Below are 23,608 nucleotides of genomic sequence, written 5' to 3'. Positions count from 1 at the left end.
GTGGCCCGTGGGGCCCTCTGATGTGGCCCGTCTCCCTCGCCTCCCTCCTCTCCAGCCCCTTCTGCGAACAGACCAAGCACGAGTCCCCCCTTCTGCCTTTGGTTTCCCTCGGATATCAGGGAAAGCGGAAACGCACACGGTGTGCTCCCTCAGGGTTCTGCTCCAATGTCACTTTGTCGGAGAATCCTGTCTCCGTGGTCCCGTACGTCCCCCTTCCCTGCTTCCTTTTCCCGGCTCACTGCTCTTTGCGGCACTGACTGCCGTCTGACACGCACACGCCGCACACGTGTCTGTGAACACCCCGGCACGTAAGCTGGGTGTGTATTCCTTCCATGACGGCGGAGATTTGGTCTCCCTCTGGGGCCCACGGAAGCCCGTGACACGTCCGGAATTCTCGGGGTGTGGGCTCCCGTCTTCTTCCCTCGGGGAGAGAGGGAGAACGCTGGGATGGGCCGAACACACTTTCCCGGTCCCTGAGAGTGAAGGTGACTGATGTTCTAGACGCCGGTGACTCTGTGTGTGGTTTCCGGCAAACAACTGGCCGCCTCCTTTAAGAGACAATATCACTAAGTGCTTTTTTTTAATGCAAAAAGAAAGAAATAAAAAAGAGCTCCCTCTGTTCCTCATTCCTGCAGGTGCCCAACCCGAAGGACTTGTCGGAGTGCATTTTCTGCATTCTTAATAGATAGCCAGCAGGAAATGCCTCTTATAGCCCGGGCTGGAGGGGTAGAAAGTAGCGAGGGGAGGGTACAAAATCCCCAGCCCCTGCTTCAGCAAGCCCTGAGCTGCTCCTAAGTGGGCCAGGCGACTCGGACCGCCCCTACGCACCTTTGCCCAGCCCTGGGATCTTGCTGTCTCAGTTTGATGGTCAGGAGTTAAGGTAAGAGAAGCTGGTGACTTTGGGGGGGCGGGGGGGGGGTGGCAAGGAGTGATGGAAATTCAACCGTGAAGGAATCGGGGCCGGGAAGCGGTGAGCATCCCACACTTTGCTCACTGATAGACGATCTGGTCCCTTTGGGGCTTTCGTGCCAAGTGGCGACCTCTCTGACACGACACCCCACCCCCCGCCCGAGGTGCCTGGTACCATTCTGCAGACGGGTGGGAACCGCGTCCCTGCAGGCAGACTGCTGGCATAGGAGTCCGTGTTGGAGTATTTGTGCAGAAGTTTGGCCATTATTTTGAGGTTGAGTTGGAGCGCTTGGCGCCTTTGTCGTTTCCGTGCTGGGGACATCGCAAGCGACCAGGGTACTTTTGTGATTGTGCTATTCTAGCCGCACAGCTGGCAAAGCTTGACCTTAGGGTTTTGTCTGCAAGAGGCTTTTGCTACAAGCCGGGGACTGGGACCGGGCCGTCTCCCGGAAGGTCCCACCCTCTCTCCGCCTCGTGGCTCTTCTCTGGGTTCCAGCTTTGCAGTATCCCCTTCTCTTCAGCCAGACCCCAGTTCACTCCTGGAGTCATTTGGGGATGGAACTGCCTGTGTTCCTCCCGAGGTGCCGTGAGATGCAGCTTTGCAAAGGCTGTAGATGGTAACATTACTCTGAATTTCATAGCCCTCCGAGGGGGCTACGAACATTCCCACAGAGGTGTGGGTGCCGGCCGGACGCTTGCCCTTGAGCTAGATGCAGAGACATAACCCATGGTTTCCCTTGGGGACGTGCGTCCGTGTGTTTGGGGAGGACGAGATAGGGCAGAGGTAGCAGTTGTGGCTTGTTCAAGATCCCACTTGCGTAAGGTCTGATCCTTCCAAGATGATGGGGATGAGGCGTTGCCTCTGGCTCTCTCAATAACCTTTCCTGGCTGTGGCCAGCGGCCTGTGGTCTCTGTGCTCTTTACCCGAGGAGACGAGGGCCGTGCTCCAGGGCCCTGATGTCCCCAAGGGTCCAGCCGGCTGTGGCTTCAGGGAGACTCCGCAAAGACAGATTTGCAAGCTGTGTCAAGCCTGAGCTGAGATCAGTGGCCACTGGCATTTCCAGGGGTAAAGCCGTGAGTCCTGCAAAGGTGCGAAGCAGCCCTCGCAAGTAGCGGCTTTACGGAGGCGCCTGGAAGGGGTGCACAGATGTTCTGCCTGTATCCCCCAAAGGAAACCAGGTGGCTGCTTTAGGGCCTGGCTCCAGGTTCCCTAGATATCAGAAGCCAAGCCTTTACGTTTGGTAGACTGGGGCGGACGGAGGCTCATAGAAGGGGACTGTTAGTCCCACCAGGTAAGGGACGGTGGGGAAAGGACAGACACTGAAGCTAGAGAGGGTTCAAATCCCAGCTCTGCCTGCCACAAGCCTAGCTGTGCGGCCCGGGTAGTTCATTTCCCCTTCTGGGCCCCCATATTGCTCATCTGCAAAATGGGGTAATAGTACCTGCGCCGAGGGCTGCAAAGACTGGAGAGAATATCCGTATAGCTTCAGGCACCGAGGAGGTATTTCGTAAACCGCGGCTTTAGAAAAAGCGCTGCCTCCCAACATTTATCATGACCTTATGCTCCGTAACAGCTTTGCTTTCCTTTTTTTTTTCCTTTCTTTTGCTGTGTTTTCATACAACTGTGTCCATTTAAGGTGTTCCGTGTTAATTTGATAAATGTATACATTGTCATTGGATGGCCCCTCTAGTGATCATGCGTAACCCCACGTAGTTACTTTCTATTCGGCAGCTGGAATAGTTTAGTTCTAGTCTCTGCAAATCCGAGGATTATACTGCGATAGGGTTGTGTGTGCGTTCTCTGTACGGTCTCAGGTCTTTGGGGTTTATTTACTCCTTATAACTTTGTATCCTAAACAAGACTTGCCCGGTTCCCACCCGCCCCCCAGCCGCTCGTAATCATCACTTTAATCTCTGTTTCTATGAGTTTGGCTTTTTAAAATTCCGCACACTAGTGATATTATACGGTACACTTGACTTTTGAACTACAAGGGTTTGAACTGCGTGGGTCCACTTATGCAGTCTTTTTTTTTTTTTTTTTTTTTACAGTGCAGCTCTGTAAATGTATTTTCTCTTCCTTACGATTTTCTTTACGTTTCTTTTCTCTGACTTTACTGTGAGAATGCAGCGCATAATACATATACAAAATATGCGGTTAAGTGACTGTTTACGTTACCAGTAAGACTTCCGGTCAACAGTGGGTTATTCGTAGTCAGCATCCCAAACTCATAATGTGCTCAAGGATAACACCTTTGTTTTATTTCTGCAATGCTGAGTATCTGGATATAGCACGTGCTTTAAAAAAAGTTTTTTTTCAATGTTTATTTCTGAGACAGAGAGAGACAGAGCATGAGCGGGGGAGGGGCAGAGAGAGAGGGAGACACAGAATCCGAAGCAGGCTCTGGGCTCTGAGGTGTCGGCACAGAGCCCGACGCGAGGCTCGAACTCATGGACCGTGAGATCAGGACCCGAGCCAAAAAGTCAGGACGCTTAACCGACTGAGCCACCCAGGCGCCCCGCATGTGCCTTTTTTAATCGAGGAATAATTTACCTTTAGTGAAATGCGCAGATCTTAAGCGTACCATCTGATGGATTTTGACAAACGCGTACACCCACATAGGACATTCACCCTCAAGATGTAGGACATTTTGAACACCCGTGAGAGTTCCTCGTGCCCCTTCCCAATTTCCACCCTACAGCCAGCCACTATTCTGATTTCTACCCCCACAGGTTATTTCTGCCAGTCTCGTGTAAGTGGAATCCTACAATATGTGGTCTTTTGTGTCTGGGTGGTTTTTTTTTTCACCCAACATAGTATTTTTGTGATTCTCCATGCTGTTGTGTGAATGGGTAGTTTTTTCCTTTTTCATTGTTGAATGACATTCCATTATACGATAGTGTCACAGCTAGTTTATTTATAGTCCTGGTGATGGGCATTTGGCTCATTTCCACTTTTTGGCTATTATAAATAAAGCCGCTATGAATATCCTATACAAGTCTTTGTACGGACATATGTTTTCATTTCTCCTGGCTCTATGTATCTAGAAGTAGGATTGCTGGGTCATATATATAGCAAGCATATGTTCAACTTTATAAGAAACTGCCGAACACTGTTTCAGAGTGGTTGTTGGCGTGTTTTTTTTTTTTTAAATAAGGATACAAAGGGTTCATTTTTCAGGTCGGGCCTGGTGATGCTTACTTAGCGTGGTTGTCCACCAGGGCGAAACAGAACGATGTGCTCAATTGAAAGCTGTGTTGTTATGAAGGCTTCATGACGGCAGAGCCCAGTTATGACTGGGGCCAGAATGAGTCGGAAAGGAGAACTTTTTGGAAGGGTCCCCTGCTCATCACAATCGATTGACACTAGGAACCTAAAAGAATGGGCTGCAGAATTCATCGTCTCCAACCTCTTAATTTTACTCAAGAGGAATCTGCATCCCAGAGAGGCTATGTGCCTCCCTCCAAATCACACAGCTGAGGAAAACCCCAGGTCTTCTGACTCCTAATTGGTATGATTGCCTTGCGTTGTGCTTTCTCTGCATGACATGGCATTGAGGCACTCGGCCATTGTTTAGTGACTAGAGAAGAACACAGAACATAGCTATTGAACTGTAATCATTTCCATCATATTCACAAGAATGAATAAAAGTGCTTTTAGCCAGAGCACCTTGGCAAGTGGGGTTGGGGGGGCCAAAGGTTAAGAAGCACAGGCTACTTCTCTAGTAAAGCAAGGCCACGCAGGAGGTCTTGAGTGCCCACTGTGTGCCCAGTCCTGGCTTTGGTGCGAGAGGACAGTCTCTGCTCCAAAGGAGCTCACGGTTAGGATACAATGATGGAAGCCAAGTTTAAGGCAATTCAGCAAAGGGCTATCGAGCTTCTACGGCGTCCCGGGCATTGTTCTAGGTGTGGAGCATCTGGCGGCCAACGGGGTTGACATCCTGGCAATCTTTCAAAAGCTTTTCACCAACGTTGCCATATATATATTAGTGTAAAGCATGTTCGTTCTTGAGATGTGTGTTCGGTTCAGAATTTATGTGTCCGGAGGCCTTAGGACCGGTGCTGTTTTTAGTTGCTCGTGTCCAGCACGGGGTGGGGGGTGGGTGCAAGGATCAACAGCATCAGGGGGCGGGGAGAATTTGATGTGTCTCATTCCCTTGCACGAAAGCGGTCAAGGCGGAAAGCAATGCTTGTTATGAAAAGTGGAATCTTCGAATACCCACTGGATTGCTTAGTCAAGCTGTCCGGGGAGGGGGATCCACATGCAATTCCGGGTCAGTGTTGGCTCCTTTGTTTTGCAGGAGGAAGGCACTAACCCAGGAGGCAAGTTACGGTTTGGGCCTCAGTGGCCTTTTTTTTTTTTTTTTTTTTTAACTCCCTGCTGTTCTTGTAGTGGAGTTGCCGGATCCTCCTCATCTGAGGCTCTTGAGGACCCCTTCGGCGCTTTGTAGACTCTTGTCTTGGTCCCTGAACGTTGATCACACAGGGCTCCTCTCCTGGTGCTCAGACCAGCGCAGCGGGGTGGACGAGCTCCCCGACGCCGCTCAGGGGCCCGGGTTCCCTGGAAGCATCGTGAGAGCTTTTGGGGTGCTTGCCCCCCAGGGGCCCCTCATCCAAACGATAGCCAAGCCGCTCGGAAAAATGGTGCCAGTAACGTTTTGTGTTCGATCTGCAGCTGTCATCTGCGTCCCTCACGATGGAAGAAACGGGGAAGACCGCTATCCAGCTGCAGAGACCCATAAAGACTGAGTGGAATTCTCAGTGCGTCCTTTTCACTTATTTCCAAGGGGACATCGGCAGCGTAGTGGACGAACACTTCTCCAGGGCTCTGAGCAGTGTCAAGAGGCCCCAGCAACTGAGCCCCTCGAGCCAGAGTGCAGATGTGATCCTGAGGAACGGTGAGCAGGCTGGGTGGGAGGAAGCTGGAAGTTTCTATCAAGGCTGTACGGAAAGACCGGTTCTGCGATGCCTTTGTGCTCACACGCGTGTATTTGCTGCAGGCGAGTCACACTGTAAATGAGAAGCCGCACCCGTTTCTTAGAAGTTTCGTGTCAAAATCGGGACACCTGGGTGGCTCAGTCGGTTGAGCGTCCAACCTCGGCTCGGGTCGTGATCTCGTGATCTCGTGATCTCGTGAGTTCGAGCCGACTGAGCCACAGCAGGCGCCCCTGCTGTTTGTTTATTTTTGAGAGAGAGAGACAGACCCAGTGTGAGTGGGGGAGGGGAGGTGGGCAGAGAAAGGGGGAGCACGGAGCCCGACATGGGGCTCGATTGAACCCATGAACTGTGAGATCGTGACCTGAGCCGAAGTCAGACGTTTAACCGACCATCACTCTGGCTTTGCTCTTTGGGCCTGGACGCGGACGTGGTGTATATCTGATGTGTTCACCTTTGCAGCATTTAGTGCTTTTCTAGGAGTTATTTGTCCAGCCAGGCAACGTGATTTTCCCCGAGTCCCAGGACACCAAAGGGCAGGATGTAGAGTTTGCTGTTGCCGTGGGCGCGAAGGGCAGGGGGCGGGGAGTGGGGAGTGCCGTCCAACAGTGTGATGAGTACTTAGAGGCGGACCAGGAATGAGTGTGACCAGTCATCCGAGGCACTTGGTTGCCCCCTCTTTCACAGGGCACCCAGGTGGCTCAGTCAGTTGAGCATCCAACTCTTATTTTCAGCTCTCAGGTCAGGATCTCACAGCCCGCTTCAGATTTTGCGTCTCCCTCTCTCTCGGCCCCTCCCCGGCTTGAGCTCTCTCTCAAAATAAATAAACTTCTAAAAAAAAAAAAAAAAAAAAAAAAAGATTCCCTCTGCCCCTTCCCCCGCTCGAGCTCTCTAAAATAAAAAATAATTAGAAAAAACCTCCTTCATTTGGATTCCGTAACACCACACTCTCTTGGTTTTCCTCCTTCCTCTCTGGTTACTACTCCTTTTAAAAAAAAAAAGAGGTTTATTTATTTTTGAGAGAGAGAGAGTGTGTGTACCAGTAGGGGAGGGGCAGAGAGAGAGGGAGAGACACAGAATCGGAAGCAGGCTCCAGGCTCTGAGCTGTCAGCACAGAGCCCGACGCGGGGCTCGAACCCACAAACGATGAGATCATGACCTGAGCTAAAGTCAGATGCTTATTTTACTGAGCCACCCAGGTGCCCCCAAATTCTGTCAGTTTTACCTTCAAAATATATCCAAGTTCTGGGGCGCCTGAGTGGCTCAGTCAGTTGAGTGTCAGACTCTTGATTTCGGCTCAGGTCATGATCTCACAGTTCCGTGGGATCGAGCCCCATGTTGGGCTCTGAACTGGGGCTGCAGAGCCTTCTTGGGATCCTCTTTCCCTCTCTCTCTCTCTCTCTCTCTCTGCCCGTCTCCCGCTCATGTGCACATATGTACGCGCTCTTTCTCTCAAAATAAATAAACATGAAAAACAGTATATATCCAAGTTCTGACCACTTCTCCCCACCTCTGCTGCTATGATGCCATCATCTCACCCCTGGATTTTTGCTTCCCGATTGCTCTCCCTGCTTCCACCATTGCTCCCCTTCAGTCTGTTCTCAAGGTAGCCATCAGAATGGTATCACTAAAACGACAATCTCCTTCTATCTCTCTTCTGTTCAGAAGCTTCTAGTAGCTTCCTGTGTCTTGGAATCAAACCCAAAGTCTTGAATGGGGCCCCACTCTCTTCCTGATTTCATCTCCTCCCACCTCCTACTTCACTCAATCCAATCTAGCCTCCTGGCTATTTGTAGGATGTGCCAAGTACAATCCTGCCTCGGGCCCTTTGCACTTCCTTTCCCCTCTCCCTGAAATGCTTTTTCCCCAGATAACTGCCTGACTTTCCCTTTTCTTCATTCAGGTCTCCCCTGGAACGTCACCTCTTCGTCCAGGCCTTCTCTGCACAATCTCTTTAAAAAATAGAAGCCCCCCCACCCCCAACCCGTCAACCTCTGTCATCTTACACTATCTTATTTTATTTTTTATATTTTATTTTTATTATACGTTTTCTTTCTTGTCTCCTCCCATCCTCTAGACTCTGAATTCCGTGGCAGCAAGGACTCTGTGTTAATTGCTGCTTCCCAAGTAGCTAGCCCAATGCCTGACACATGGAAGGTGGTCAGGAAATATCGCTTGAATGAATGAAATTGTGATTTGGATCATAGGCTACTGATGTCCGCCATAGAAGGCGCCACTGAAGAGAGTGAACACCATGTGATGTATGGCTTTAGAACCGGATAGCCTGGGGCCCAGGCCAGCTCCACCATTGATTAACAACGTGATCTCCGGTCACATCACTTCCTCTATCTGTGCCTCGGTTTCCTCATCTCTACAATTGAGTATTATTGAACTATAGAAGGAGTCAGTGACATAATGCATATCCACTGGCACATAGTGCCATGTCGGTGTTATTTTGTGTGGGTATGAGGGCCTGTGTTCAAAGCATTAAGACCACAGAGCAGCAGGCCTCACCCGGAAGCCTGCACGTTTTCTAGGGACTTCTGGGCCCTCTGTGGCGGCTGTACGGTTTCCTATGCCTTCTGACTTCATTCTATTCTGTGACACCCCTGTGCGTGAAGGGAACTTGGACGTGGCCCTGTTCCTTGTCCAAACCAACCTTCCCAGGTCAACCAGAGAGGCAGCCATCTTCCCCACTACCTTCCCAGTTGCGTTTTCCCTGTGAGAATCTCCCAGAGCCCTCGCCTGTCAAGATGTCTTCCACACAGACCGTGGGGTGGGCTAGGCAAATGTTGGCCCAGCTGACTGAGCGAATGAGGGCCTGTCCTCCTCAAGGCCTCTCCTTGCTGTGAGGAGTCAAGTGTTTCACCAGCTTTGCTGCCTTGGGGGAGGCCCCGTGGAAAAAGGGCGGCCCCCCAGTGGTTCTCACAAGAAGTGCTGTGTGAGAGACAGGCAGCTTCGGAAGTGGTGGCAAATCCATAAAGTGGCCTTTCATGACTGACCGTTAGCAGTGTCTCAGCCCCTGCGGGCCAGGCCCAGGCTGCCCGGCCCTGGCTGAACCATGGCCGACAGAACAGGCGCCCATTCACAGGCTCTCACTACCAACCCGGCCGCTTTCTAAGGGTGCTCTGTCAAGCCAAGTATGCAAAGCCCAAACACGGAGACCCACATGGCTAGGAAATGCCATCGAACTTCCTGGCTGCTTTTCCCAAATCAAACTTGTTTTAATTTACCTATGTATATTTTTATACTGGCCGTACTTCAGAAAAGAAAACGCAGGGTGAAGTTATTTTTGAATGATCCCCCTTTTAAAAAGACTCCTGGGTTTCAGAGTCGGTAACCGGAGAAGCTTCAGTAGTTAACCACTTCCGGGGCAGGAGACATGGTCCCGGGGCACATCCCGCTCCGTATTCTTCCCATCCCAGTCCCAGCCCCAGGCCGGGCGACGTTGCTCAAGGGCTGCTGAGAGGTGAGTGGATGTATACCTGAGCACCCAAAGGCCTTGGGAGCCAGACCCAAAAGATCCCACCTTCTTCTCTCTCCCCTCAACCATAATCCACTGGGAAGGAAACTGAGGCTCAGAGAGCCACGTGATCACTAGTGTCTATTTGAAACCAGGCTGATCTGACACAGATCCTGAGCTCTTAGCCACTTGAAAATACTGCCCACGTTCTGTGTTTCATTTTCATTTTCGCCAGGGAAAAGGTTCTGGATAACCCGCCAAAGACTAGGTACCCCAGGGAGGCGACCATAAGGCGGAAAGTGGGACTGAGCAGGTCGCCTCAGAGGCCTGGAGCAGAATCGTGTCCTGTAAGCTGTCCCTGGTGTTGTTTCAACCTCGGCTAATACAAACAATATCCTCTTTGTTTCTGGGGAGAATGAATAAGAGACCAGCGCCACTAGCCAAGAAGGCAGAGAAGGGAGCGTCCATGCGTACAGATCGGACAGGGCCAGAGGTTGGACTTTTCGTGGTGCAAGACGTGTGTGCTGGGAGGGTGCTTCGTTTTAACTTCTTCAGAAAGCAGGATTTGTATTAAAGGCGGAGACAGAGGGGCGCCTGGGTGGCTCAGTCGGTTAAGCGTTCGACTTCGGCTCGGGTCATGATCTCGCGGTTCGTGACTTCGAGCCCCGCGCCGGGCTCTGTGCAACAGCTTGGAGCCTGGAGCCTGCTTCGGATTCTGTGTCTCCCTCTCTCTCTGCCCCTCCCCTGCTCATGCTGTCTCTGTCTCTCAGAAATAAAGGCGGAGACAGAAAGGGGAAGAGGAAGAGAAGAAAGGATAGACAGAAGGAAATTTGGCAGTTATGGATCGATCTTTTACAACTGTGACTCGAATTCTTTGAGTCACGTGGTTTCCCAGTTTTTACTTAAAATAACTTTTTCTCATCACAAAAGTACTGTTATCTTTTCAAAATGAGCATCTATGCACCCTGCTACGTTTTATAGCGTATCATCATTTTGGACATAAATCGCGTATCTCTCTCTCCCATGCCGTTACATGTTCTGCTACATCATTTTAATGGCTCAAGCGTATCCATTTTAGGGCGCCTGGGTGACTCAGTCATTAATCATCTGACTTTGGTTCAGGTCATGATCTCACAGTTGGTGAGTTCGAGCCCTGCTCCGGGTGAACACAAGCCCCGGGTGAGCCCCACTTCTCAATATCTCTCTCTCTCTCTCTCTCTCTCTCTCTCTCTCCCCGCCCCTTTCTCTCTTTCTGCCCCTCTCTCACTTGCGTCCTCTCTCTTTCTCTCAAAAACAAAGGAGTATGCTTTTTAAAGATCTATGGAATCTTATAATTTTTGGACACTGGATTGTTGTCAATTTTTCGCCGTATTCTAAATATCACTTTGCATATCTTTGTAGCTAAATTTTTGCACCCATCATTGATTTTACCCCCAAATCGCCCTAAGGGCAATGACTGGATCAAAGGGTGCATACAAATCCCACAGAGATATTGTGTCCGCCTGCCACCCTTCCAACGCCAGTAGTTCCTGAAAACGCCCAGCTCCCTCTGTTCTTTGGAATATTGTGGAGACATAGCTGCTTAGGGCACGAGTTTGGCAATCAGACCGCTTAGCGCCATCGTGGCATCTGGCTTGCTGTGCGGATCACATGAGATCACGCACACAGAGTGCTAAGCAAGGTGCCTGGCCCATAATAAGTGCTCAATAAACAAAACTGTTCCAGGGCTGCCTGGGTGGCTCTGTCAGTCGAGCGTCCGACTGTTGATCTTAGCTCAGGTCATGACCCCGGGGTCGTGGGATCGAGCCCCGTGCTGTAGCCACTGTCTACGCCATCCTCCACATTGAACACGCACCTGCTTCTGCTTCCCTGGCACCAGGTGGCCAACGGCGGGGGGCGGGGGGTACCCTCCGGCCTCATGCCATTACCATTGTGCTTTCCCCTGGGTGGATCTACGTGGAGAGTTCCAAACCAGGAAAGAAGCGTGTGAATGTGAGCCCCCAATAACAATTGGTAATAATCAACAACAGCCACAGCCAGGTGCTATGCAAGTCCTTGAGGGTGTGATGGTGAACAAAAGAGAAATGGTTTCCGTGTTCCTTTTTTTTTTAGATGTTTATTTATTCTTGAGAGAGAGAGAGAGAGAGAGACAGAACATGAGTGGGGGAGAGACAGAGAGACAAGGAGAGACACAGAATCCAAAGCAGGCTCCAGGCTCCAAGCTGTCAGCACAGAGTCCGACGCGGGGCTCGAACTCATGAACTGTGAGATCATGACTTGAGCTGGAGTTCAAGGCTTAACCAACTGAGCCACCCGGGCGCTCCCGTGTTCTTTTTTTTTTTTATGTTTATTTATTTATTTTGAGGGACAGAGACAATGAGTGGGGTGGGGGCAGAGAGAGAGGGAGAGAGAATCTCCAGCAGGCTTGGGGCTCGATCCCGGGAACTGTGAGATCATGGCCCACGCCAAAATCAAGAGTCAGATGTTTAACCGACTGAGCCACCCGGGCGCCCTGATCTCTGTGTTCTCCAAGCTTCCTGGCTAGTGGGGGAGACCAAGTGTGAGTGAGTGAGTGGAAACATTGCAGATGAGGGTTACTGCTACAAAGTGTCCCAGAACCAACATGTCCCTTGAGTGGTCTCTGCTTGTGAATGTAGTTTGGGGTTATATAAAACTTCAGTCTTCCTTGGCGCTCCCTCTCTCATCTCTAGAGGTAACTGGTGGGGGGACCTTGGGTAAGAAACTGTCACCAGGGTCACTTCTAGCAGCAGCAGCAGCAGCAGCAGCAGCAACCTTGAATCAGTCAGGATTGTGGCTCAGGATGCCTTCCCGGTTCACAGGGTAGGGGTCTGTGGCTGCGGGGAAGAGTGGCTCACTAGAATTCAGGGTCTCAACTCCATGGGACAGCAGCACCCATGCCTGCTCTAGAAAGGCGGCTTTCCCCGGGCTCCCCAAGGCCCACTGTGGGGCTGCTGTGAATGTGGGATTTGGGACACTGTGCCTCCCCACACGCTGCCATCCAAGCTGAGCACAGTGACCAAGTGGACCTGCTCCTGGGTAGCCCCCTTGGTTGAGCGTCCAAGTCTTTACTTTCAGCTCGGGTCATGATCTCGGTCGTGGGATCGAGCCCCTCATTGGGCTCCATGCTGGGCATGGGGACTTCTTGAGATTCTCTCCCTTCCTCTCTCTCTCTCTCTCTCTCTCTCTCAAAATATTCCAAAGACCCTGGGGCCCTGCCTTGCACATTTCAAGCATTCAGTGCCTGGGTCAGATGCTACACATTGTTTCTAACGTGTACTCAGGACATGTGGTACCTTATTCCACACCAAGCACACATAGCGATTATACTAAGTCAGCGTAATCTTTCTCTATTTGTGCCACGCGGGATCCTGAATCGCTGCTGGTCTGCAGGTATCAATTTTCCAAAGTGGCGTTCATCCCCAAGAACAAATCTTAATGTGTTCCCTTGCCCTTGGTTTCGCTGAAAGGCCAACCATCGGGCCGTTGCTCACGGTGAGTGGTGCGAAACGTTGGGTAGAATGTCTGTGCCGCGTAAGTTAGGGCTTATTTTGCTCTTATCTATATTACATGAAAAGGTAGGACGGGAAGAGGGGGGAGGCTCCAGTGTCACTGCACAGACCACTCAGCTGTTTTTGTCTTGTACACAATCCAGGCAAGTGGAACATTCAGGAGAGCTGGGAGAGGCACATGTGCAGGGGGGCGGGGAGGAGGAGAGAAGGGGACCAGTCTCTCCAGCCCTCCGATCTTCCTTTGTCTCACGCCCACGCCCCCCTTCATTATCTTGGCTAGATGAGTGCCAGACCTCTCTCCCTCCTCCCCTCTTGCCTGAGTGGGTGTTGCGAATAGAGAAAACATCCATCCGTGTCTTGAGCCGTCCTAGACTTTTTGAACACTCAGATTCAGCTGCTACCATAAGAACAGTTAGAACAGTGTCTATGAGACCGAAGGAGGCTCCGGCCTCGTTAGCTGGTCCGCAAGAACTTTGCAAGAAGACACCGAGTCACCCCTTGACCTTGAGCATTTTGCTTCTGCGGGAAGAGGTGCAAACAACCATTTCTGTACCCATCACTTACGGCTCCAGCTCGGATCCCTGCTTGGCTAATCTGCTCCGCTCGCTTGGTCCAGTCTTAACATCCCCATGCCCCAGATCCCTCTGGAAAATGGGGTTTCAACCCCTCGACTTCTTTGAGGGACTTACACAGGCAAATGTTAAACCCTTCATAAAGTTCTGTGGGGTCCTTCTGTTTGGTGCATTCAAACCACCAGCTGTAAAATAAAGCCAGCCGGCAACAACCAAACAGAAATCACCTTTAATCAAGCAATTCTACTTCTAGAAAAGTTTCCCGGAGGGGCTCTTTGGACATAGATGCAAAGATGTATATACAAAGATGTTCCACCACGGGTGCCATTGAGATCATTGAAACGATGGAAATAACTGAGTTGCCCACAAATACCATGTCTGTTGGCCACATTATTAGTGTCTCAGGAGGGAATACTGGGCAGCTATTGAAAAGGCTGGTGTTGGCTCCGTTTGTCGCTATGGGAGGATATCTGGGATGTGTTTAATGATGCAAAAACAGCCTTCAAAATCATATACATGATGTGAAAGCCGCGCGGGCCTGAATGGAAACAAATCCCAGAAAGAAGGCGGATGATGGTCTGTGGTGATGATGGTTAAGGCTTTGTGGGTTCACTTTTTCTACATTTTCTTCACATCAGAAAAAGAGTACGTATCAACCAGGAAAAAATGAAGCTCCTTCCACGTCGCGAACAATGAACGCCTAACATGTCTTACGAATCTTTCCTTCCCAGATGGTGACATGCCTCCGAATCGGTGGCGTTTCTCTTCTCAGTGGACAAAGCCAGAGCCCGGAGCATCTTTTGCATACGGCGCCACCGACTGCAGCTTCCATGGGCCCGGTCTCATGACTATGGATCACTACCCGGTGCCCCTGGCGGGGAGCCCCTCCGTTCCGTCTGGCGAGCCGTGGCCTTACCCCTCCCCGGCCAGCCCCAGCTCCTCGGAGCCTGGCTACTCTCACGCCTACTCCGGCGGGCATGTGCCGTCCGAGCCCCAGCCTGACGGGAAGTATGAGCCTTTCCTAAGCCTCCTCCAGCAGGACCGATACCTAGCCCCTCCTCAGGAAGCTGCGGTGTGGGAGGATTGCAGCTCTGCTCCGACAGCCGGAAGCACGGGATTGACCTTCAACTTGCCTGCCGGCTCAGCCCACTGTAAGGAAACGCTTCCGGACGCTCGGGGGCTGGCTTCCGATTGGTCGCAGTTGAGAGGGAGTGGGCATGAGATGGGGTGCTAAGACTCATTGCTCCCACTCCAGACGTGGGGCTTCTGAGGGATGGGACGTTGTGCTCGAACGTTCCGTAGACCTAAGTCTAAGTGAACTTGCTAAGCTTCACTGAGGGTCACAGCTTAATGATTCAGGGTTACCCAGGGAGCCAGCCAGATGGGCTTGGCCCCGAATATTGACCCCAGTCTGTTGACTCGGGACTTACCCTAGAAAAATGATTTCGGCGGCGCCCTAAAAAAAAAATCACAGGGTTCTGCATTCACCTCGCTGTAAGCTGCCAAAGAATCCGGCTGTAAAACGGAGCTCTGTGGCATACCTACGGGCTCCAACTCCATGCTCCAAACAGGCTGGCAACTCGCAGTGACGCCCGGTTCCCGGGCAAAACCAAGGGCCATCTATACCAACCACCTGCTCCAAACATTAAAATTCAAAGCCACTGTAGAGCCCGGCGGTCCGTGGCTTGTGCTTTGCACGCTGAACCCCAACCTGATCGGTTTCCCTCGGGTTCCCGCTCCCTGGCCACCACCCCTCCCCCTGAACTAAAACCCCCTTAAGGCTCCTTCGCTTCTTCGGTCACTCTTTCTCCCGACAAATATTTCATTAGTGCCTACGAGATGTAAAGTACCTACCCCAGAACCAAGACTCCCTTCTTTGTAAAAGGCTGAGGGAGAATTGGCCCGAAGTATACTTTCAGCCACAAGACAACTCAACCTGCTACAAAATTTGCCTTTCAGGGTAAATACTGGTAATAACATATATTTGATAGTTTCATGGGGCCAAGTCTGCATCCTCTGGCCTTCTGTGCTCTGGACGAATTTTCTTTTACAGCCCCCTAGTCCATACCTATCTGTAGTTCCAGTGTCCCATGCCCGAGAGGAATTGCTAGAAGCCGCCTTTACCCTGAACTACACATACAGGGCACAGAGGGCCTGTTCAGCGTAGCCAACCTACGTCAGGCCCTGGGTTCCAGCCTAACGTCGAAAACACATTTCCCATTAAAATAACCGCTCTGTCGCTTCTAGAGTTTGAGTAAGAATGTACCGGATCCAGAGGAAGAATTAGGCCAACTGTGTTTGTACATATGCCTGTGCGTACACACAGCAGAGCCCTGTTTCAGCAGTTAGTGAGAGCACGGCTCGCGCAGATCCTCGCCTCCCAAACATAACAGCTAGACGGTTCAAACCCAGTTCAGCAGATGTTTGGTAAGCATCTACTACACACCGGGCGCATCAGGGCAAAATGACGATGACACATCCTCCAATATTTATCGCCAAGTCTGACGGTAACTGCACACTCCACACTCTCCTCCGAACGTTGATGTCAGTGGTATTACTTGGCCTGATGGTCTAGGATCTGCTGGGGAAGTCGGGAATGCTCCCTGTAAGATGGGAGCAAGGCCCAAGGTCCCTTCAAAACAGAAGCTTCTCTGTTGTTTGTTTTTTTGTAACTTCTGATAAAAGGGAAAATATGCCCCGTGTGTGTACACTGAGGGGCAGACCATCTGGGGTCCCTGGAGCTTTGTTGTCTAATCAATGCCCTCGTTGCAAGTGCAAGTATGTCTCTGGTTCTGCCTTTGTTTGAAACACACTATCAAACTCAAGTCTGTTCTTTGTATCTTGAGGACAAACTTGAGAGGACTGGAGTGTGCAAACCAGGCTCTTCAGCTGAAAAGATCTTCATTTCTATTGAGTATTTTCAGAGCCGGAATTTGTTTCATCCTTGTCTCAAGGAACCCATGCTCTGGTTGCCTCATGAACTGTCTTGACCATTTTCTTTTAATTTTTTTTTTTATTTTTGAGAGAGAAAGGGAGACACAGAATCTGAAGGAGGCTCCGGGCTCTGAACTGTCTTGACCATTTTCTTACGCTGCTATCCTCCCAGCTTGGTTGAGTTCTTTTACCTGAGCTAGATTCAACCCAGGTGACTCAGCAAAATGAAGAAATTCATGAGGATTAGTTTGCTCTGTACCAGAAGTTCAGTGTTCAGGCTAGAACATCGGGCCACCCCAGGACTCTGCAGACCAAGAAAATGCCACCTGGGGCCAAAGGCCAAGACTCTGGGCTCCACACTCAGTTTTTTTTTAAGCACCATTTAAGTTTATTTATTTATTTTGAGAGATACAGAGAAAGCACAAGCAGGGGAGGGGCAGAGGGGGGCGGGATCCCAAGGAGGCTCTCTGCCCTATCAGCTCAGAGCCCGATGCAGGGCTCCGAACCCACGAGCCGTGAGATCATGACCTGAGCCCAAGTCAGATATTTAGCCGACTGAGCCACCCAGGCTGCCTTCCATGCTCAATTTGAAAGTGGTGTCAGCGGCATCTGGCTGGCTCAGTCCGTAGAACATGTGACTCTTGATCGCAGGGTTGTAAGTTTGAGCCCCACGTTGGGTGTAGGGATGATGTGAAGATAAAAAATCTTAAAAGAAAAATGGTGTCAGTAAGAACATCCAAATGGGCACAATCTGGGTGGAAAGGCATGAGGCTCTTTATGGCCTGGGTTCCCATTACTTACTAGCTTCAGAAACTTGGTCACATTTCTTAACCCCTCCATTCTTCGGCTCATTTGCAAAATGAGGATTAAAATAGCGTGAGCCCCGTTGAGTTTCTGTGAGGATTAAACGAAATAATATATGTAAATGCTTAGGATTTACATTCCAATGTAAATTAGCCACAGTGAAGGGGGCGTTGGGGGAAAGCAAGCCACCAAACCCACAGCAGGCCATCAAAGAGTGACTTCTGGGAAGAGTGCCTCAGGCTGTGCTCTGGGCTGTGTGTGTGTGTGTGTGTGTGTGTGTGTGTGTGGAAAGGCTCCCACAGCCCCAGTTGTCAAGTTCTTTACAATCTAGCGAGGAGTGGGGTGAGGGCAGTAGTAGACCGTGCTAGAATGTTCGCTCCTTGAGGGCCAAGACTTTGAAGTGTGTGCCCTCACATCCTAGCTTCTGCAACAGAGCTGGCCCAGAGGTCAATACGTATTTGTTGAATGAGTGACTGAATGCTAGAAACCACAGAACATTAATTAATGAACGTCAGGATTATAAAGTCTCCTAAGTACTTGTTAATAGTGTATATCTATATTGAGGAGGGCACCTGTTGGGGTGAGCACTGGGTGTTGTATGGAAACCAATTTGACAATAAATTTCATATTAAAAAAATAGTGTGTATATATATATATATATTTAATGTCAAGCCTTAGAATTACTGAAAACTTGATGCTTTAAATTATTCATAGGCCAAAACTAACAGCAGCATGTACAGATGGGGACTACGAGTCAGATCTTAAACACATCATCCTGCTCCGGCCCCACAGTGACCTTGTGAATTGTGTACGTGCCTTACGCAACAAGTATTCGGTAAACAGGGATTGACTGAATGAGTAAACAGTCTTATTTTATGGATGAGGAGAGTGAGTCTCAAACAGGTGAAAGGGCTTGCCTTAAGATCACAGCAGAAGGGGCACCGGGTGGCTCCGTCGGTTAAGCGTCCGACTTTGGCTCAGGGCATGATCTCGCAGTTCGTGAGTTCTAACCCCGCATCGGGCTATTAGCTCTGGGCAGAGGGGGGCAGCAAGGCATGGGGACTGGGAAGGAGGTAACTCCCAGGAACCCCAGCAAAGCTCCTGCTCTTAAGCACGCCGCCCGCCTCCCAGTCTTGGCTGATGCTGAGTAGCACAGGAGAGCTTGTGAAATGCGCAGATTCTACGCCCTCGCTTCCTGTTTTGTAAGATTTGGCACGGAACCCAGTCACCTGTATACATTCGATTCTTTGTATATTTTATATTAACCTGGTTTCAAAGTGAACTGGATGAATCTTTCAGTAGGAATTTCAGTAGTTCTGAAAGATTTCCTGTGTGAAGGCCCAGATAAATATTTATCAAAGGAAGGAAGGCAGGGTCTCTTCCTGGCCCTCCAATACGGGCCCAGTCCCCTTGGGCTGCCCGTCACACCCCTGTGGGGGTGAGTCCCAAACCACTTCGGTGCCAAAATTTTTAGGGAATTTGATGGGGGGGGGGGGCGTTGTAGAAATAGACACTGTGCGTTCCTTTAATGTCTACCGGATAACGATACATTGATCTCGTTCATTGATATTGCAATTTGTCAGACACGGTGCTATGATACACATGTATGATATAATAGTGAAGGAAACTATCTCTGTCCCTGCCCCCATAGAGTTAACAATCTAGCGGGGAAGGCAGGACCTCACGTCCCGAAAAAGGGAAAAAACATTTGCAACTTATAAGTGCCATGAGGGAAATATATAGGGTGTTGAAATAGGGGTAAAGTGGGGACCAACTTTGGACGAGGCGGTCAGAGGGGGGCTTCTCTGAAGCAGTGATAGGTGAGCAGGGGCCCGAATAAAGGGGGGTGAGCCAGCTTTAGGAAGAGTTGGCATGGAAATGGAGGGGGTGGGGGAGGCCTGTGAGGAATGGAGAAAGATCAGTGCGGCCAGAGTGCAGCGGGCAACGGAGCGTGGAGCGTGGCACAAGACCACGCTGGAGAGGTAGACAGGAGCCACGTGACACGGGGTCTTACGGGTCGTGTTGGGAGTTTGGATTTTATGTTGTGAGTGACTTGGTAGGCCGTGGGAGGATTTTAAAGGTGATCCACGTTGTACTCAACTAAGGTCACCTCAGCCGTCACGGACAGGATACCCTGGAGGAAGGCAAGAAGGAAAACAGATCAGTAAGGAGACAAGAAGCATGAAAAGATGGCGGCTTGCTTTAGGTGGTTGCAGTGGAGACGGATAGAAGCGGATGCGTTTGGGGTGCCCGGGTGGCTCAGTCAGTTAAGCGTCTGACTCTCGATCTCAGCTCACGTTTTGACCTCAGGATCATGAGTTCAAGCCCCAGTCGGGCTCCACACTGGGCCTAAAGCCTACTTAAGAAAAAAAAAAAGTGGATGCATTTGAGCTCTATGTGGGGTGTTTAGCTCTTAGGGTTTGGCAATGGTCCGGATGGGAGTTCTGAGGAAAGGAGAAGAATCCAGGGGAGTTTTTAGGTTTCTTGCTTGAGCAACTGGGTGGATAGTGGTACAGTGTCAAAATGAGGGCGATTATAGGAGAACACAACTCTGTTCACTGTTAAACTCTGGCCGTGTGAGTCCGAGGTGCCTGTAAGATATCCAAGTAGATCGCTCTCGCTCTCTCTTTTTTTTTTTCGTTTTCTAAAATTTATTTATTTAAATTCAAGGCAGTTACCATACCTTGTGTGGTGTTGGTTTCAGGAGTAGAACTCAGCGATTTGTCACTTACAGATGACACCCAGGGCTCATCCCAACAAGTGCCCTCCTTAAGGCACCTTAACCATTTACCCCAACCCCCCCGCCCCCGGCAGCCCTCAGTTTGTTCTCTGTATTCAAGAGTCTCTTACGGTTTGCTTCCCTCTCTGTTTTTATATTATTTTTCCGTCCCTTCCCTCAGTTCATCTGTTTAGTTTCTTCAATTCCACATATGAGTGAAATCATATGATACTTCTCTTTCTCTGACTGGCTTATTTCACTTAGGATAATACGCTCTAGTTCCCAAGTGGATGGATGTCGGAAACAGTTGTGTATGTAAGCGAGGAGCTCAGAAGGGAACCCCAAGGAAAACTTTGAGGTGGATCGGTGCGTAAATGACAGTATTTAGATGCTCGAGGCAGAGGGTGTAGATAGAAGGGTGGAGGACAGTGTCCAGGAGCGTGCCGATGTTCCGAGGTTGGGGCCGAGGGGAAGCAGCAGAGGGGAGCAGTCAGTGTGGTGGGAGGAGAACCGAAAGAAACTAGTAGGAGCGAATGTGTCAAAACAGGGAGCGATCCGCTGGGTCAGAGGCTTCCGGGAGATCCAAGAAAAGCAGGAAATTTCTATGGGATGCGGCATCAAATTTTGGTAACCTTGTTAAGAGCAGTTTTCCCTGAGACACCTGGGTGGCTCAGTCAGTTGAGCGTCCAACTCCGGCTCAGGTCATGATCTCACGATTCTCCAAAGTTTCACGGGGGAGCTCATTGAGCCCATAGAAGGGACACGTGGACACAAGGACACGTGCTAGGAGGAGGGACGTCGTAACATGGAAAGTGCACAGAAGGAGAATAGGGGACACAGATGCGAATCGATCGGCTGGTTTGTTTGTTGGGGAGTCAGAAGAGTATGGATCAAACGATCTCTGTCTCCTCCATCAACTCTGGGGCGAGAGCGCGAATGCCGGTGTCGAAAAGTGGGAAAGTGGGAAAGTCGTCAGTCAGCCTCCTGAGCGCCCAGCGGAAGTCCGAGGTCGGGAGTCGCAGGTTGAACCAGCCGGGTTGTGTGATTTTGCTCAGTGCCGTTTGGCTAGTGCGATGCACAGAGGGCAAATGGTAACGTTCATCTGGAGGGAGGCTTTGGCGGGCGAGCGAGAAGGATGGGGAGGGAGGAAAAGGGGCTAAGGTATCTGCAAATGGAGTGACTGTAACAGCGGGGCCTGGTCTCTGACCTGCACAAAGCAGGAAATGGAGGCCGATGGAGGGGGACGGGGTAGAGGTGGAGGTTGACGGACCGGAGGATTAGGTTATGGAAACATGTAGTGATAAGACTACTTACGCCAACGACACGGGAGGTGGTGGGTGGAGAGTCGGCGTTTGAAGTTGAAATGGCAAGGGTGCTACCTGTGTAGGTGACGACAGAGTCTAGCGCGTGACCACGGGAATGGCTGGCTGAGGTAGAAGGAAGTGAAAGGTCATTAGAGATGAGAAGAATGATAAGATTCACAGAGGTGAAGCAAAATGAGAACCAGCAGCGACCTACAGGGTAGGCGCTATTTTTATCCTCACTCACAGGATGGGAAAATTGCAGTCTAGGGAGGTTAAATCATTTGCCCCAAGTCAAGGTGAGTGAGTGCCAGAGTCTGCTTGCTCTGACTCCGAAGTCCTGTGCTTCCCTACGAGGCTAATTCTACTCTGCGACGTATAAGGACACTGCCTCTTTAACAAGATAGTAGTTCATATCTATGGAGCAGATATGTGCCAGGCACTGTGAGAAGGAGCTTTATGTGGGTTTAACTCACTTAATCCTTTCCAGAATCTTAAGAGGTAGGTATCGCTTGTAGCCCCATTCAACAGATGAGAAAGTGGGGCTCAGATAGGCTAGGTAACTCGCCCAAGGTCACACAACTGGGCAGTGATGGAGTCAGGATTCAAACCTGGGCTCATTTGACCCCAGAGCCAGCTTCTTCCTCATCGTGCTCATCTTGTTTTTCAGAAAGCCAGTCTCCAGAGAGAAGAAATGTGGTGGTTTTTTTTTTTTTAATTGAACTTCAGTCGGAAGAAGAGAATTCCTTTTCCCAAACCTGCCTGTGATTTTCTACTGTGAATCCTGAGGGTCTAGAGACCGCACCGTCCTTTTCCCTTTCCGTCACTAGAGAGCGTTGCGCCAGGAGCAAGTTTCTGTTCTCCCTAAAATTCTACGCTTCCCTTCCTTGGCACCTATGTCCTGTGGCAGGAGTTCTCAAACTTCAGTGACTCCCCAGCGTATGAAATGTTTAAAAGAGCAGTTCAGGGACGGGGACCATAGAGGCTCATCCCACCCTCCCTGCCCCCAACTGCTCTCCTCCTTAGAAGTCATAGCGCCCTTACCCTCTACCAGCAGGGTCTTTGGTATCGTATGGGGCCGCCCCACTTTGCCAACCGAATGGAGGAGATCCGAGGAACATCCTGAAGCTTTCTAGCCTCACCCAGACTGTGGGCCACTGCACTCCGGCCTCTGCCAAAAGCAAAATGAACGTGCTGTCCTGAATGAAGTACTTTCTTTTTAATGTTTTCTTTATTTTTGAGAGTGTGAGCGAGCGAGAGAAGGGGGCAGGATCCGAAGCGAGCCCTGCAGTGAGAGCCGTAGGCCCAATGCGAGTCTCGAACGCACAAACTGTGACATCGTGACCCGAGCCGAAGTCAGACAATCAACTGACTGAGCCCCATCCCAAGCCGAACCCGGAGTAAGTTCTGTGCCAAGAGCGTTTGTCAGTTGCAGTTCCAAGAGTTTCTTCCTGCCCTCACTCCGAGGATGAGGATTCTGGCATCTGACGCCCCACAGGTATCCCCCTGGACCTTGGTGACACCTTACGGCCTGCCACGGGGCCCACTTGGCTTCCCCAAACAATGAAACCTTCCCTTCGGCTCTTCCACTGTTAGGGACATCTGGGAAGTATTATCTGTCTTTTCAGTACAGAGCCGCTGGGGCCACCCATGGGGATACCCACGGCGTCTTAGACACGTTGGTGGGGAAACACAAGGCTTGGGCCAAGCCATGGCAGCAGGACCTCCCTGCAGATTGTTCCAGATAAAGTGACAAATTTCTCCAAACTCCTTCATCTCATCTCTCTAATCTACCAGACGCCCCTGAGGCCAGCGCGAGCTTGGCAGTTAGCCTGCGACAACCCCAGAAGGCCTTGCTGCCCATGTTCCCCGTCCACACAGCCCCCACTTGCTCCTGTGTAATAGCTCAGGGGGTGAATAATAAAACTACTTTTTCGGATCACGCTGTTCTCCGTTCCACGTTCTTTCACATCCGTGGTCTCAGGCCAACTTCCCGGCAACCCTGGGACTGGCATTATTACCTCCGTGTAATATGTGGGTACTGAGGCTTAGGGCTGCCAAATGACCTGCCCACGGTGTCCCCACCGCACTACATCGGGGTGGCTCTTCCGTACTTTTCCTCCCATCTGCTATGTGAAGAAAGACCACAGCTCTTGCATGAGTGAATTACACTCATTCTCCTGTCTCAAGAACAGTTTTTTTTTCCCAGTGTGTTACATGTGTTTCCTACATCTGGGGAGAGAAAGGAAACTCGGCCAGTACAATTCGTCCAAGTTATTTACCTTCAAAAGCCATGCTCTTTTTTAGGGCTGATGCATGATTATGCAAGTGTGTGTTCCTTGGCTCACGCCAGGAAGATTCATCAGTGTTCAAAGATAATATGTACCACTAGGATTGAACTCCTAATGTACTGTTTAAGGAAAAAGAAATGATTCCCAGAAGCC

At 50.5% G+C, this 23,608-nt stretch overlaps 1 protein-coding gene across 3 annotated transcripts; it reads left to right on the top strand.

Annotated features, from left to right (window-relative positions):
• The first annotated feature begins 711 nt into the window (after positions 1-711).
• Positions 712-23,097, top strand: VGLL1 (vestigial like family member 1). Of its 3 annotated transcripts, XR_014136878.1 has the most exons (5): positions 712-880; positions 5,582-5,804; positions 14,138-14,557; positions 21,835-22,021; positions 22,480-23,097. XR_014136878.1 is itself a non-coding variant. In XM_081794134.1 (4 exons), coding segments are annotated over exons 2-4 (624 nt in total). In that variant the 5' UTR covers positions 712-880; positions 5,582-5,602; the 3' UTR covers positions 21,837-23,097. The 3 variants fall into 3 exon arrangements, 2 of the variants coding, with proteins under 2 accessions (XP_081650260.1, XP_081650259.1); XM_081794134.1 differs by having other exon boundaries at positions 21,835-23,097; XM_081794133.1 differs by lacking the exons at positions 21,835-22,021; positions 22,480-23,097 and having other exon boundaries at positions 14,138-15,192.
• Positions 23,098-23,608: the final 511 nt, after the last annotated feature.

The sequence above is a fragment of the Panthera onca genome, chromosome X (genome assembly GCF_046562875.1).
Source record: "Panthera onca isolate mPanOnc1 chromosome X, mPanOnc1 haplotype 2, whole genome shotgun sequence".
Classification (NCBI taxonomy): Eukaryota; Metazoa; Chordata; class Mammalia; order Carnivora; family Felidae; genus Panthera; species Panthera onca.
The sequence above is the reverse complement of the archived record's forward strand: the minus strand, read 5'-3'. Positions and strand labels throughout refer to the sequence as shown.